This window comes from Salvia miltiorrhiza, chromosome 2, assembly GCF_028751815.1.
Source record: "Salvia miltiorrhiza cultivar Shanhuang (shh) chromosome 2, IMPLAD_Smil_shh, whole genome shotgun sequence".
NCBI lineage: Eukaryota > Viridiplantae > Streptophyta > Magnoliopsida > Lamiales > Lamiaceae > Salvia > Salvia miltiorrhiza.
The window spans coordinates 28820460-28835283 of record NC_080388.1 but is presented as its reverse complement, the minus strand read 5'-3'; the positions used below and the strand labels follow the sequence as shown (position 1 = coordinate 28835283).

At 42.5% G+C, this 14824-nt stretch overlaps 2 protein-coding genes across 2 annotated transcripts; both read left to right on the top strand.

Annotated features, from left to right (window-relative positions):
• The first annotated feature begins 1046 nt into the window (after positions 1–1046).
• Positions 1047–5752, top strand: LOC131013220 (receptor-like protein kinase THESEUS 1). Its single transcript, XM_057941294.1, has 3 exons — positions 1047–1398; positions 1593–5227; positions 5308–5752. Exon 2 carries the CDS (start codon positions 1700–1702, stop codon positions 4220–4222), a length of 2523 nt encoding a protein of 840 aa, XP_057797277.1. The 5' UTR covers positions 1047–1398; positions 1593–1699; the 3' UTR covers positions 4223–5227; positions 5308–5752.
• LOC131008242 (phytohormone-binding protein-like) lies at positions 5047–5609 on the top strand. Its single transcript, XM_057935133.1, has 2 exons — positions 5047–5227; positions 5308–5609. The coding sequence occupies exons 1-2, from the start codon at positions 5047–5049 to the stop codon at positions 5607–5609; spliced, it is 483 nt and encodes a 160-aa protein (XP_057791116.1).
• Positions 5753–14824: the final 9072 nt, after the last annotated feature.

Genomic DNA, 14824 nt, shown 5'->3' with positions numbered 1-14824 from the left:
TCTCATATGCGTATGATTATTTCCTCACATCTATGTGATGTAAAGATATGTGCAAATGACTTATTTAATTACTATATATTAAATAAATTTTGTAATTCAAAAAAAAAAAAATCCCCCACGTAAACATGATTATATTTCTTTGCTAGAAGGTAACTTTGGGTGAAGATGAAAAATTTCGTCCAATATATGGCTAGATTCGGGGATTCTACGTTAAAATAAAAAAGGAAAAAGTAGTAAATAGTCCCCTATCATACTAATATTTCTTACTATAAGTTTTTTTTGATCAGTAAAATATAATTTTTATTGAAAGAAAAGGAATCAAGGCATCAGGAATGCCAATCAACACTACAATACAAGTTTGAAATCAATATTTCTTACTATAAGTATATATATATATTTTTGAATTTAAATTTATATGTTTGTAATATTTTTTTAAATAAAATCGTTTTTGAATACACATACACACTTTCACTGCGTTCTTGTAACAATTAAAGTTAGATGTGATTTAGTATACATATATATTATAAACAAAAAAAATAAATTGTACCAATTAATATATAGTATATAAAAATAAAACATAACAAAGATAACCTTGTATTAATTAAAAACCCAAAAGCATACACGATATATGGAAGTAGAAATAATTCGATAGACAAAGATAAGCTTATATTAATTAAGAACGCAGTGAAAGTGTGTATATTCAAAAATGATTTTATTTAAAAAAAAATTACAAACATTTAAATTTAAATTCAAAAAAAATTATATGCTTATAGTAAGAAATATTAGTGAGAAATTAAAAAAAATGAAAAATATTTAAAGGTGTTAAATGTCCTTTAAGCGCAGGGGCATTTTGCACTCTTTATGATATGTTGAGGGGCTAACAGCCCAAAGTCAAAAGATAGAGAGGTAAACGTGTTAAAGGGTTGTATGATAGGGGGTTATTTGCTACTTCTCACAATAAAAAAATAAATTTAAATTTAAAGCACATTTTTTAAAATTTTTGTTTTCTACAAAGAGCTGGCATGGCAAATTCAGTAAATCACATTCTCTCTCTCTCATATTATTCCGAGAGGCAGAGTCCAGGGTGTAGAAATTACGCCCATATCATATCTATATTGACAACAGCTGTTTGCAAATTGCAGTTGAAGAGAATGATTTTATTGAAGTTTCTTTTTGTTAGTAGGTCCTAAAAAATTATCAATTATTTTTTAAACTTCTCTTTTTCCCTCTGTAAATTGACAGCCTAATCAACAGCCTGGAAAGAGCTGGTGCAGTTCGCACCAAAAAGAAGCACCACTGCTTCAAAATTTATGCAATTGCTCCAGTTTTAATGGTGTCGGAAATGCGTTTCACTTTACGCCTCGTCATTGCAACACCTTTTAAGCTGCGTTGAGTGAGGTAATTCCGTTCATAAAGCTTCGATTTTGTCTTTTAACTCTGCTTCTGAACTTCAAGATTTGTCGCATATTGTCAATTGTGTGCATTTATTGCTTTTCTATTGTAATTCTTTGTTGTTGCGGTGATTTTCTGTTTCTTTGCCGCACAATTTGTTTCTGCGATTATATGGGCTGAATAGATCTGGGAATTCTTAGGTACTGCGTTGTTTGCATCAATTTTGGCTGAGGAGAAAATTGGGAAGTTGTGGAATTCCTAAATTTCTAATCTTGATTGAAAAATCTGTTCGGAGTGGAGGGAAGCTATGGATATGGTGAAGTGGGCTGCTGTTGTAGCTGCGTTCTTGCTCTGTGTTGTTGGTACTAGTGTGTCAATGGCTGCATTCACACCTGCTAATAACTACTTGCTTGCCTGTGGATCTTCACAAAATGTGGCGTTTCTTGGCCAAACATATGTTCCTGATTCAGTTCAATCCTCAGTTTCTTTGAAAAGCCGTGGAGATTCTTATGTTGCCACCTCCAACTCCACCGCCCCTTTCCCTATTTACCAGTCAGCTCGAGTCTTCAGGAGCACGGCGTCTTACAGATTTGATATTGAGAGACAGGGCCGACATTGGGTTCGCCTCCACTTTTACCCTCTTCCCGGCCAGAATCTGACTTCTGCTTCCATCACTGTTGTGACTGAGGATTTTGTGCTTCTGCACAACTTCAGTTTCGACACTTTCAAGGGCTCGTATCTCTTCAAAGAGTACGCAGTCAATGTCACTTCGAACAGCTTATTGGTTACATTCATTCCTGGGAATGGCTCTGTTGCCTTTGTCAATGCCATTGAAGTAGTGTCTGTCCCGGACAACTTGATACCTGACCAGGCAGCTATCATTTCGCCATATGGTCAGTTTGATGGCCTTTCCGGGCTGGCTCTGGAGACCATCTATCGTCTGAATATGGGCGGTCCTCTGATTACTGCTCAGAACGACACTTTGAGGAGGACTTGGGATAATGATGCCAAGTATCTCCACGTGAACAGCTCTGCCTCGAATGTCTCTGTCAACCCTTCGAATATAAAATACGGTGATGCTGTTGCACCCGAGATAGCTCCTAATTATGTCTATGCTACTGCTCAAACCATGGGAGATGCGAGTGTGGCTAACGTGAACTTCAACATCACATGGGTCCTCCAAGTTGATCCTAGTTTCTCGTATTTCTTGCGGGTGCATTTCTGTGATATTGTGAGCAAATCTCTGAATAGTCTGATATTTAACCTATACATCAACACTGATACCGCTCTTGGGAGTCTTGACCTATCAAATGTAGCAGGCAACTTGGATGTGCCGTATTACAGAGATTTCGTCTCCAAAGTTCCTGCAGATTCAGATACTCTCACAGTAAGCGTTGGCCCTGACATCAATGCTGATTTCCCAAATGCCATATTGAATGGTCTTGAAATCATGAAGATCAGCAATGATGCCAAAAGCTTGACTGGAAGCTTGACCGTGGATTCTATCCTCGTGCTGCCTCCCCAAAAGCATAAAACTGGCATCATAATCGGCTCTGTGGTTGGTGGTCTGGCTGCACTGATGCTTGGTGGATTGTGTTACTTCTGCTTGGTGGCTCGTAGGTCAAAGGAAGCCCACCAGGGAAGCTCGTGGCTACCTCTGCCCCTGTATGGAAACTCTTTGACCATGACCAAAATGTCTACCGTTTCTCAGAAGAGTGGTACGGCCAGCTGTATCTCATTAGCTTCCTCCAGTCTTGGCCGGTTCTTCACATTTCAAGAAATAATGGATGCAACTAATAAATTCGATGAAGGCATGCTGCTCGGTGTTGGTGGTTTTGGTAGGGTGTACAAAGGAACTCTGGAGGATGGAACTAGGGTGGCTGTCAAGAGAGGGAATCCTAGATCCGAGCAAGGACTTGCTGAGTTTCGAACTGAGATTGAAATGTTATCCAAACTCCGCCATCGTCACCTTGTGTCCCTCATTGGCTACTGTGATGAACGGTCTGAGATGATTTTGGTGTACGAATACATGGCGAATGGGCCTCTCAGGAGCCATCTTTATGGAACAGATCTCCCACCTCTTTCCTGGAAACTGCGTCTGGAGATATGCATCGGTGCAGCTAGGGGACTTCATTACCTCCATACAGGAGCAGCTCAGAGCATTATTCATCGAGATGTGAAAACAACGAATATACTTCTAGATGAGAATTTTGTTGCAAAGGTGGCCGACTTTGGTCTGTCTAAAACAGGACCGGCCATTGATCAGACTCACGTGAGTACAGCTGTCAAAGGTAGCTTCGGATACCTTGATCCCGAGTACTTCCGGAGGCAACAGCTCACGGAGAAATCAGATGTCTACTCATTTGGCGTAGTTCTCATGGAGGTGCTCTGCACGAGACCGGCTCTGAACCCGGTTCTTCCTAGAGAGCAAGTGAATATTGCCGAGTGGGCGATGACTTGGCAGAAGAAGGGAATGCTGGACCATATTATGGACAAAAATCTTGTAGGGAAAGTGAATACTGCTTCTCTCAAGAAATTTGGTGAGACTGCGGAAAAATGTCTTGCCGAGCACGGTGTTGACAGGCCTTCCATGGGAGACGTTTTGTGGAACTTGGAGTATGCTCTCCAGCTCGAGGAGACGACATCAGCCCTCATGGAGCCGGATGACAATAGCACAAACCATATCCCCGGCATTCCTTTAACGCCGCTGGAGCCATTTGACAACAGTGTGAGTATGATTGATGGAGTTAACTCGGGAACGGATGATGATGCCGAAGATGCAGCCACCAGTGCGGTTTTCTCTCAGCTAGTGAATCCTCGTGGAAGGTGAACAACGGGATATTCTTGATTCCGTTTGCATCTCCGTGATCGGTCTCTCTGAGTGGACTTGACTTCTGGATTCAAAGATGACCTACATATTACATAACTCGAGCATACAAAGGTGATTCGCTATTCATTCTATTGTTGGAATTTCCTCATTTTTTTACCCTAATAAGACAACATATGAGTGTATGCAGTATATAGTTTTACTGGGGGCAGATGCATGAATCCAAGTTGTGTTTGCATAGGCCCAATGATATGTATCCCTATATTCAATTGGATTAATACAGTTTATAGCTAGCTTCCATTTGCTTCTACAATCATATTGTAAGTACTGCAGAAATGCCCCTCTTTGGTTCGTTGTTGAAATGAATTATGAAGCAAAACCCTTTTCATCGGGTGCTTTGTAGTTTTAAGGTTGTCGTTTGACCAATCTGTTGTACCCTTTTTAAACCTAGTAGTAATAAAAACCAGCCGTTGAAGGCATTAGGAGAAGAAATAATAAATAAGGAAAAGAGTGTTTTATATAATATGGAGTTGTTGATGAGCAGGTTCTTCCACTTGGGTTTGATTATATTTGAAGAACAGTAAACTAATGGTGAGAAACTTTTAAAAAGGAAAATCCACCAATAGCAAAGGAGGAAACTGTTGTGGATGTATATTGGTTTAGAGTTGAGACAAGACAATAGGCATCTTTTCAGACATAAAGATGCTTTTCATTTGTTTATTCTCCATCAAACCGATGGTTGTCTCTTCATAAGTGTTTCTGCGTAAGGTCCAAAAAGCAATAATCAGAAAGAAGCCTCTGTTAGAAAAAAAAAAAAAAAAAAGGCAATGAAAAAGGAAGAAACAGGTGAAGTTAAGGTTAGAGTGGGGATTGAACGCCTATGGGGGGCTCTCGTCAACGATCTGAGCTCTCTTCTTCCGGTGCTCATCCCAAATTTAGTGACGGAGGGCGAGATGCTGCAGGGCGATGGCGGCCTTGGCACTGTTTATCACTTCAAATTTGGCCCCGGTGAGTGAAAATCAATGAATTTTGTTTTGTTAAGTTTTTTCAGTGGAGCTGAATGATTCAAGCAATATATATATTGTTAGGTGTGCCAAATATGAGGTACCAGAAGGAGGAAGTAGTGGAACTTGATGAGAGCGTGCATCGGATTGGGCTGCAAGTGATCGAGGGGGGTCGCCTCGGTCTTGGCTTCACCTACTACAAGAACAGTTTCCAGCTGACCGCGACGGGAGATTCTGAGACTCGAGTTGATGCGACGGTGGATTACGAAACTGAGCTCCAAGAAACAAATGTGCCTGCGGGCGAATCGGTAAAGTCTGGAATTGCTTTCATTCAGGAACTTGAAACTTTTCTGCTCAACCAACAACCATCAAATCACTCACTGTGAGCCTCTCCCTCTTCTTTGTATGTGAGGAAGCCTCACAAATAAGTTCTATCTATTTCTTTTCTTGAGAGCTTATGTGATCCCTCCTATTATTCTTATTGTCATTTACAGTATTATTTTGTTGGTACGTATTGTTGTTATTACTACTGCGATGCTTATCGTCTCGTAGTTGAATTTGAGCCCACTAGGGTGCGCCTGCATGGTTTGAGGTTTATATCACCTCCTAATTTGGTATTTTGGATTATCATAAATTATAATTAGAAACAATAGAGCCGAATGGCCCTATTCAACATACAACATCAAATTTTGTTCACTATTTGAAAAAACATAAATTTTGGCCATTTTTTGTATGTCATGACTATTCTACCCTTCTCTCTCTCCTCTCTCTCTTTCTCATCTCCCTCTCTCTCTCTCCAGCGGCTCCTCTCTCTTTCTCATCTCCCTCTCTCTGCTCCAGCGGCTCCTCTCTCTTTCTCATCTCCCTCTCTCTCTCTCCAGCGGCTGCGCGGCAGCGGCGCTGAGCTTGGAGAATTCGTCGGAGCTCTCGCGGCGGTGGTGGAGGAGATCCTCCCTCTCTCTCTCTCCAGCGTGCCGCTTGGGCAGAATTCGTCGGAGTAGAGGATGAGGCGGCGGCGGCAGATCTGGGCTGATGAGGCGGCGGCGGTGGATCTGATATGATCGTTGCGCCGCCTCCTCCATCGGCAGATCTGATCTCCGCCTCCTTCGATTTCAGCCATGGCAGATCTGATCTGATCTGTGTGCTGCACGTATGGCACTTATGGCACTATTAGTGCCATAAGTGCACACTTCCCCCTAGGGTTTAGATATTCCATTTAGGGTTTAGATTATCCATTTGAGGTTTAGATGTTCCATTTAGGGTTTAGATTATCCATTTAGGGTTTAGATGTTCCATTTAGGGTTTAAATGATATTGTTGTTTCTGTATTTGTGTTGCACCAATGGCACTTATGGCACTATTAGTGCCATAAGTGCCCAAAATGATTATTTTACTTGGTTTTATTTTGGTGCCAACGAAAATCCAAAATAAAACCAAAGTAAAATTTTGGCACTTATGGCACTAATAGTGCCATAAGTGCCTAACCCGACCCGGCACGCGACCTGCGTGCCTGATCTTACCCGGTCCGCCTCATTAAGGGTAAAAACGTCCAAAACAATAAAAATGGCCAAAATTTGTGTTTTTTCAATGTGTGGCCATAAATTGTGTTTTATGCTTCATTTTGGCTACTTCAAAATTTTACTCTTATAATTAATCAAAGATGCGTGAGGACGATTCTCAATTAATGATTAATTATTAATTAATTTAATTTAATTATTATTAAAGTTAGAGCAGATAGCATCAAAATTCACCAAGTTTGAGCGAGTTCTTGTTTTTCCCATGACTTTTGAATTTCTTGTAAAAATTCATAACAGACTAACGGTGTAATCGATCTGTAATGTTCCCTTAAATTGAAAATTCTCCCAAATTAATGCTTACATGGCAATTGAAAATTACACGTAAGCAACGTCGTCCGGCGAGCACAGTGACGTCGTTTAATTCACACTTAAACGTCGTCGTTTTGGTGTCAACTCATCATCAAGCTCTCGATCTCATCTCGATGTGTGAACACTCTGTGGCCATGGGCTCCTTCCTGGGATTTGGATTTGCACACAAAGAAAAATTCAGAGCATCGATTTCATACATGTCCTCGTGCTTTAGAGCGTTGATGTAGTGGGACGATTGTGGATTATGGAGTTGGATTAGGGCTTCTCAATAATAGCAAAATGAAGGAAAAACCAAATTTGAAGATTTTGGTGCAAGAGCTTCAAAATGAATTCAAGAAATTAGAAGGTCAAGGGAAAAATAAGAACTCGCTCAAACTTGGTGGATTTTGACGCTCTTTGCCCTAATTAATTCAATCTCAAAACGACTACGTTTAATTCTAATTTAATCTATTCAGTATAAGTATGACACATAAGTTACACGATATCAATTTTATGGTCAGAAAACGTCATTAAGGAAAAATTACAACTCGATTGCACGGTTATGAATTTTTACAAGAAATTTGAAAGTCATGGAAAAAAACTCGCTCTAACTTGATGGATTTCGACGCTATTTGCCCTTAAAATTATATAATTAAATAAGGAGGTAGGTCCACGGCGTCCGCACCTCCTAATCAAAACAACATCGAGGGTTTTGCCAAAGAATGCGTAGCACTGTTGTATTTGATGTACATGGTGTATCAATTGGTTTCTAAGGAGAATTCACAAAATTCTCAAGATCATATCACACGATTGTATTTGGCTAAGACTATTTTAAAGAGTTTATAAACTTCAATAATTTATAAGCTTAATGTGTCAAGATTCTTCAATTTATAAGTTATCAAAATGTTTGGATATTAGAGAGATAATTTGAGTTAAATAGAGAAAATCCTAGTTAGAGAGAGAAAAAAATTAAAGAGAAATAAAATTAGAATGGTATATGATGTAAATAACAAATCATAGTTGGATTGTTTTTCTAAAATAACTAGCAGAAAGAGCGTATGTTGTACGCATAACTAATGGTACTCAAACTTGAAAGATGTTGATCTTATATCCCACTCTCAGGAAAAATTGAAAGAAAACAAATCCATAAAACGAAAGCCTTAATCATGTTTATTGCTACTCAAACTCTAGTCTCGCACTATTTCTTTCATCTGAAAGTAAAGTTGTAGTCTAATGTCGTCCTTCAATTCCCCATACTCCATTGCCACAATAGTAGAAGAAACACAACAATTGAATAACTGAGTGTTGGTATTTCCCCAATATCACTCAATTCAAGATCTAAAACTCACACTCCTTCAACACCTCTAAACAATTCTGATCCAAAACTCACCTCCATCATCGCCCTACTATGCTCGATCTCGTCCCCGATCCTCGCCACCAACCGCCCCATCGTACGTCGGCGGCAATAAGTTTTCTCTGTTCGTCGGAGTCTTCAAGGTGAATCGGGCGGTGGGGGCGACAGTTGGAGAAGAGAGAGAAGAAATAGGGGGAGAAAGAGGTGCAGCTAGGGTTTTGAATGAAAATAGTGATTTTTTTTTTTTTTTGAGAATATGCACTCATATAACCATATTGAGCAATGAAACTCAATTTTCGGCCACCCATCTGAAAAACACAGATTATGGCCAGTTTTTACAATTTCGTTCCAAAATACTCTTGACCCCGCGGATCCTACTCTTCCCAGCCCAACTCGTACACGTGATTCTCCCTTTCCTCCCCCCTCCCTTTTCTCTTGCCATAAATGGGCATAATTGTGACAAATGTACCTAATGAATGACACAATTGACACGAATTTACTCATTTGTACCAATTGTATCATCAATCTTCAGTCACATTTGACACAAATGGACATAATTGTGCCAAGTGTACCTAATGAATGACACAATTGGCATAGATTTACTTATTTGTACCAACTGAACCATCATAACCTGCGCGCCCCAACCTGAACCTGAAGCCCAACCCGTGCGGAACTTGGTTCGCCCTTATTAAGGGCAAAACAGTCATAAAATGTAAAAAATAGCCAAATTTTGTGTTTTTTAGATGGGAGGCCAAATATTGAGTTTCATTTCTCAATATGGCTATCTCAAAAATTTACTCTTTTTTATTTATAAGTTGGGTCGTTGGACCCACCTCGACACGTGCCCAGGCTCGACCCAACCCTTATCTTCCATACACTTAGTCTCACATGAGAATTTGTGATATCTTAATGCATAAAATTTGGATCACCGAAAAGCTGATATTCATAAATATATAATTATGAATATATAAATATGTGTATGTTATAATCAAAATTATAACCAACATGCATATAAAACATAGAAAACAAATTAAAATGCTCTTGGAAAGATCTCGTATAATTAATTTGTAAGTTCTCAAGCTTATAGAATACTAGTATGCCCTCCCGTGCAATGCACGGACGAGAATATATTTATTTATTTTTCAAATTTAAAATTATATAAAAATGTCAAAATGTTACTATTATTTATGAGTTAAATTAATTTGTAGCAAAAAAATAAGTTAATTTAAATATTAGTATTTGATTTAAAATAGGGTATAATAATATTATTATCAGCTTAATGAGCATAATATTAAATTTAATGAGTATTGTATAATAGTAATAATTAAATAAGCATAATAATAATTAATTTTAAATATGGTAAAATAAATAATTTAACTCAATCTCATTTTGATTAAATAACATTTGATGAGGAGTAATATGTGCAGAGCAGAGAAATGACGGTACCAGGGGAATCATGGGGAGCAGCGAGACGGCTCTCGCCAGAGGAATCACCCTCGCTAGAGGAATCACACTCGCCAGAGGAATCACCTTTATCAGAGGAACCACCTTCGCCAGAGAGGTCGCTCTCGCCAGAGGAATGGCCTTCACCAGAGGAATCACCAGAGACGCGGGGAAATCTCCCGCGTAGAGGCGACTTTACCATTATGCCCCTGACCACGCAAGACGCATGCTCCGGTGTTGATTTTACTGTCTTACCCTCTCCATATGTAATCTATAAATATCCGCATGCGTGCTCATTTGTACTGACACTATCTTCTACACTCAATACAACAGCAGCTTTTCTATCGTTCTAGCATTCCGATTACTTCCTTTATCTTCTCCGATCAATCGCAACTAGGTATACCTCACGATCCATTCTTAATTCACCGATTAGTTAGATATCCACCCTCTTATGTTTCACCAGCTGGCGCCGTCTGTGGGAAACATGAGCTAAGATGTGAGAATTCCACCCCCGCGCATGCAGATCTGGAATCGCCGCCGGATTTGCATGCGCAAGTCCCGATTGCGTCGTTGTTCGGAGTGCCCAAGCCATTCTAGCTCGATTTTCATGTTTTTACGCCGATCTACTTGCCGATCCGGGAAATCTGTGTTTAATTGCATTTTTTGTGCATGGGGAAAGGTGGTGGAGGTCGTAAATTGGGAGATCTGTGATTATTTTTGATTATCTTACGGATCAGTCCGATAATTGTGTGTGGCTATGCTGATTTTTTGCTTAATGCCTGTTTTCATTACGGATCTAACGATTTGCACCAGTGATTGGTTGATTAACACTCTGTTTTGATGTCTTGGGTTCTTGCTGTTAATTTACGAGTGTTTTACGTATAAGCGTGACAATTATGGGTGATTCTCATGTTTTCTCGTATAATCTTCGCTTTGCAGCATGTCTAACATGTGTTCTTAACAATCTGATCGGCTGATATGTTGATTCTGCTGTTTTTGGGTTTCATGGTTATTTTAATACACGTTCGTGATATTTATGGGTTATGATCTTCGTGTTTCCTCGCACAATCCTCATTTTCTATCATGCCTAACGCATTTCGCTAACGGATTTCTTGGTTGCTACTGTGTTTGTATTTGTCTTCGAGTTTCTTCTTAACGTGGCTCTGCTGGTAATATGCGTTCAAAGGGGACATCTATGTCATTCGTACTCTGTTATTTCAATCTATGCCCTGGGTTTATTTCCCGGCGTATAGAGATATTTTGAGGGGGAATTCATAACGGTCTCCGCACCAGTGTTCTGGATTTCTTATCTCGGGAATTTCGATCATTAAAGGAGGATCGACTCATTTGTTATCTGGATTTTACTCACATCGTCTATGTGCAGGTACTATGGGTTCCTCTGAAACTCGCCGTATTCTGGAGAAGGAGTTCGACAATGTGGGGTCCGGCTCTGCTGCCCGCACTACTGAGGTGCCCACCTCGCTGTTTAATGGGCTGCCCACCAGCACCATCTTCACTTCGCCGCCGGGTTTTCACGCTGTCTCAGCCACTCCGCCGACAGGGCAAAATGTTGACGTCCAGAGATTCGCTCTGGTGACTCCGGGTTCCGATATGCCAGGCTTGGCCCCTACATCTGGTGGGGGACCGCTCAACTTCGGGCTGGCAGAGCAAATGATGGCTCTACTCAACTACGCTACTACGCGTCAGGCGCTGGGGACTCCTCTGCTGTCCACCATCCCCGCTGCAACTCCTCTGGCAGGAGCGCTCATTCCACAGGGTACTGAAGCCCCGCCTCCTACTGTTCAGGAGATGAACAACCAACTCACTGATACACAGGCCCCGTTGCCTAGGGAGATACAAAGGGTTCCTGCTGACAAGGAAGTGGAGAAAAGGCCGGAGGGGAGTCGGGTCAGGCTTAATAGTGTTGTTAGACGGGAGGGGGTTGATGAGTCTGATAGTCAATCCGTCTCGCTCGTGTTCGAGGAGGAGAGGCCGAGGGAGAATGCACGACTGAAAAACCAAGTGTCGCAACTGAAACACCAGCTTGAGGACCTGGAGAATTCACTAAGGGAGAAGTCCCAGAGGGACGGCCGAGCCCAGAGGTCAGAAAAGTCTCATAGGGCAGAGAAATCGCATCGATCAGAGAGATCCCATCGTTCAGAGAAATCACGTTATATAGAGAGGTCAGAGGAACGGGAGCTGGAGTATTCCTTTGGCAGGCCAGGGCGCAAGGGTCACAAGCGCCCCCAAGCTCATGACTCCCCGAGGGACAGACGGGAACATGGGAGAGATAAGGAGGACAAGAGGGCTAAAACGTCAAGGTTCCACCCCATCAACAATCGCAGTCCGTTCTCCGATGACATCCTAGAGGATACCCTGCCACGAAGCTATAAACCCATTTCTCTGGACTATGACGGTACCACTGACCCGGAAGTACATCTCAACCGGTTTGAGGGATTGATTACCTTGCACATGTATACTGAGGGCATCAAGTGCCGGATTTTCTCCACCACGCTGACTGGCCCCGCCCAGTTGTGGTTTGGGACACTCGCCCCAAATTCCATCCACTCTTTTGAGGAGTTACAAGTGCGTTTTCTACAGCAGTTCGCGAGCTCGCGAAGAGTAGGGAAGTCAGCTCTGTCCCTGATGGATATCAAACAGGACCAGAATGAAACACTGAGGGAATATACTGCCAGATTCAACCTAGCCGCTCTGGAGGTGCCAGAGGCGGAATCTCAAATTAAGAATTGTGCTTATGTCAGAGGACTAAAGCCGGGCCTATTCTTCGACGAACTACAAATTAGGCCGGCTAAGGACTTCGACGACATCATGTCTCGACTACCGGGGTACTTACAGTTGGAGGATGCCAGGATGGCCCGGAAAGCGGAAAATGATAAGCACAAAGCCAAAAGGGCCGAGAAAGCACCAGAGAGACAGCGACATCAGGATAGGGCACCATTCAGAGGGTTGCCTCCAAGGGTGCCACCCCGAAAACAGCGTACGGTGAATGAAGTCACACGATTCACTGAGTACACGCCCCTGAACAAACCACAGGAGGAGATTTTTCACTTGATAAAGGGCCAACCGTTTTTTCGGTCACCAGGAACTTACCGGGATGGGCCGCCACAGGAGGGGCCCAACAACAAGCTATGCGAGTATCACAACACCTACGGACATCATACCAAATTTTGTGGACACCTTAAGCACCAATTAGAACTACTAGTGTGTCAGGGAAACCTCGATCAATTCATCGCTAGAGGAAACGAGGGCCAGAGGCGGAATCAGGGAAATGATCAGAGGGATCACAGGGATCAGAGGGATCATCGGGATCAGAGGGATCAAAGAAATAATCGGGACCAACGGCAGAAGGATAACCGTGATAACAGGAGGGAGCCAGCGCAGGGACGGGAACCTCCTTTCCCGCACCCGAGGGAGGTACATATGATCTTCGGGGAGAATGGGACGCCAACGTCCAATAGAGCCAAAAAGCAAGTTGTGCGCGCTGTGAAATCAGGGTACTACCCTAACCAAGTAATGGGAATTACAAGTGCGGCGAAGGAGCCAGCGATCAGTTTCGGGGCCGAGGATCTTAGAACCCTCATGTATCCGCATGACGATGCACTGGTCTTTACGGCGGATATAGCGATGTGTAGGGTCCATCGCGTGTTCGTGGATTCGGGGAGTGCAGTGAACATCTTGTATCTCGAATGCCTCCAGAAAATGGGAATCGAAGCTAATATCGAGCCAACGAATTCTCCTCTGTTTGGATTTGGTGGGGAAATTGTCATGTCTTTGGGCTTTGTGGAGTTGCCAGTCACACTGGGCAGAGCGGACGCTTGCAAGAACAGGATGACACGATTCCTGGTAGTGGATATGCCCAGCCCTTCCTACAATGTAATACTAGGACGACCCGCTTTGACGGCCTTCAGAGCGGTTATATCCATGTTTCACCTCAAGATGAAATTCCCCCTCGGGGACGGGAGAGTGGGAGAGGTATGGGGAGATCAGAGGGTGTCAAAGGAATGCCATGTCAAAATGCTATCGCACTCGTCTGGGCAGAAGAGAGAAAGGTTGCCAGAGGGACCGGATGCTAGAAAGAAGGGAAAGGTAGGTGCAATCGCTGCTCCACCAGAGGAGAGAAGGGAGCTGCTAGAGGTGTTGAATGACCAGGACAACGCAGAGAAATCCGCCTTGATATCCACGAGTGATGTTTGCAACATGATTGAATTATTTCCAGGGAAGGAGGGTTTCCAAACCAAAATTGGGTCTTCGATGAGCGATCAGGTCAGAGAGGAGCTCATTAGCTGCCTGCGAAGAAACGCGGATGTGTTTGCATTCAGCACCGCCGATCTAAAGGGAATAGACAGAAGGTTGGCAGAGCATTGCCTTAACGTGGATCCTAGGGTTAAGCCAGTGAAGCAGAGAACGAGGAATTTTGGGGTCGAAAAATGATGCTGCAATCAGGGAGCAGGTTCAAGGGCTGTTGGAGGCGGGGCACATTGAGGAGGTACAATATCCAGAGTGGATTTCGAATGCCGTGATGGTGGCAAAGAAAACAAATACTTGGCGGATGTGTGTAGATTTAAGAGATTTGAACGCTGCCTGCCCAAAAGACCATTATCCTCTGCCGAGGATTGACCAGTTGGTGGATTCCACTTCGGGGTGCGCCTTATTGTCTATGATGGACGCATATCAGGGATACCATCAAGTTAAAATGAACAGAGGGGATATTGCCAAAACGGCCTTCGCCGTCTGTTGTGGGGTGTATGGCTGGAGGAGTATGCCATTTGGCTTGAAGAATGCAGGGACCACATACCAGCGAATGATGGAAAAAATCTTCAAGGAACAGCTCTCTAAGAATATATCAGTTTATGTGGATGACATGCTCGTGCGGAGTGTTAGGGTGGAGGACCATGTCTCTGATCTGGAGGAGATCTTCA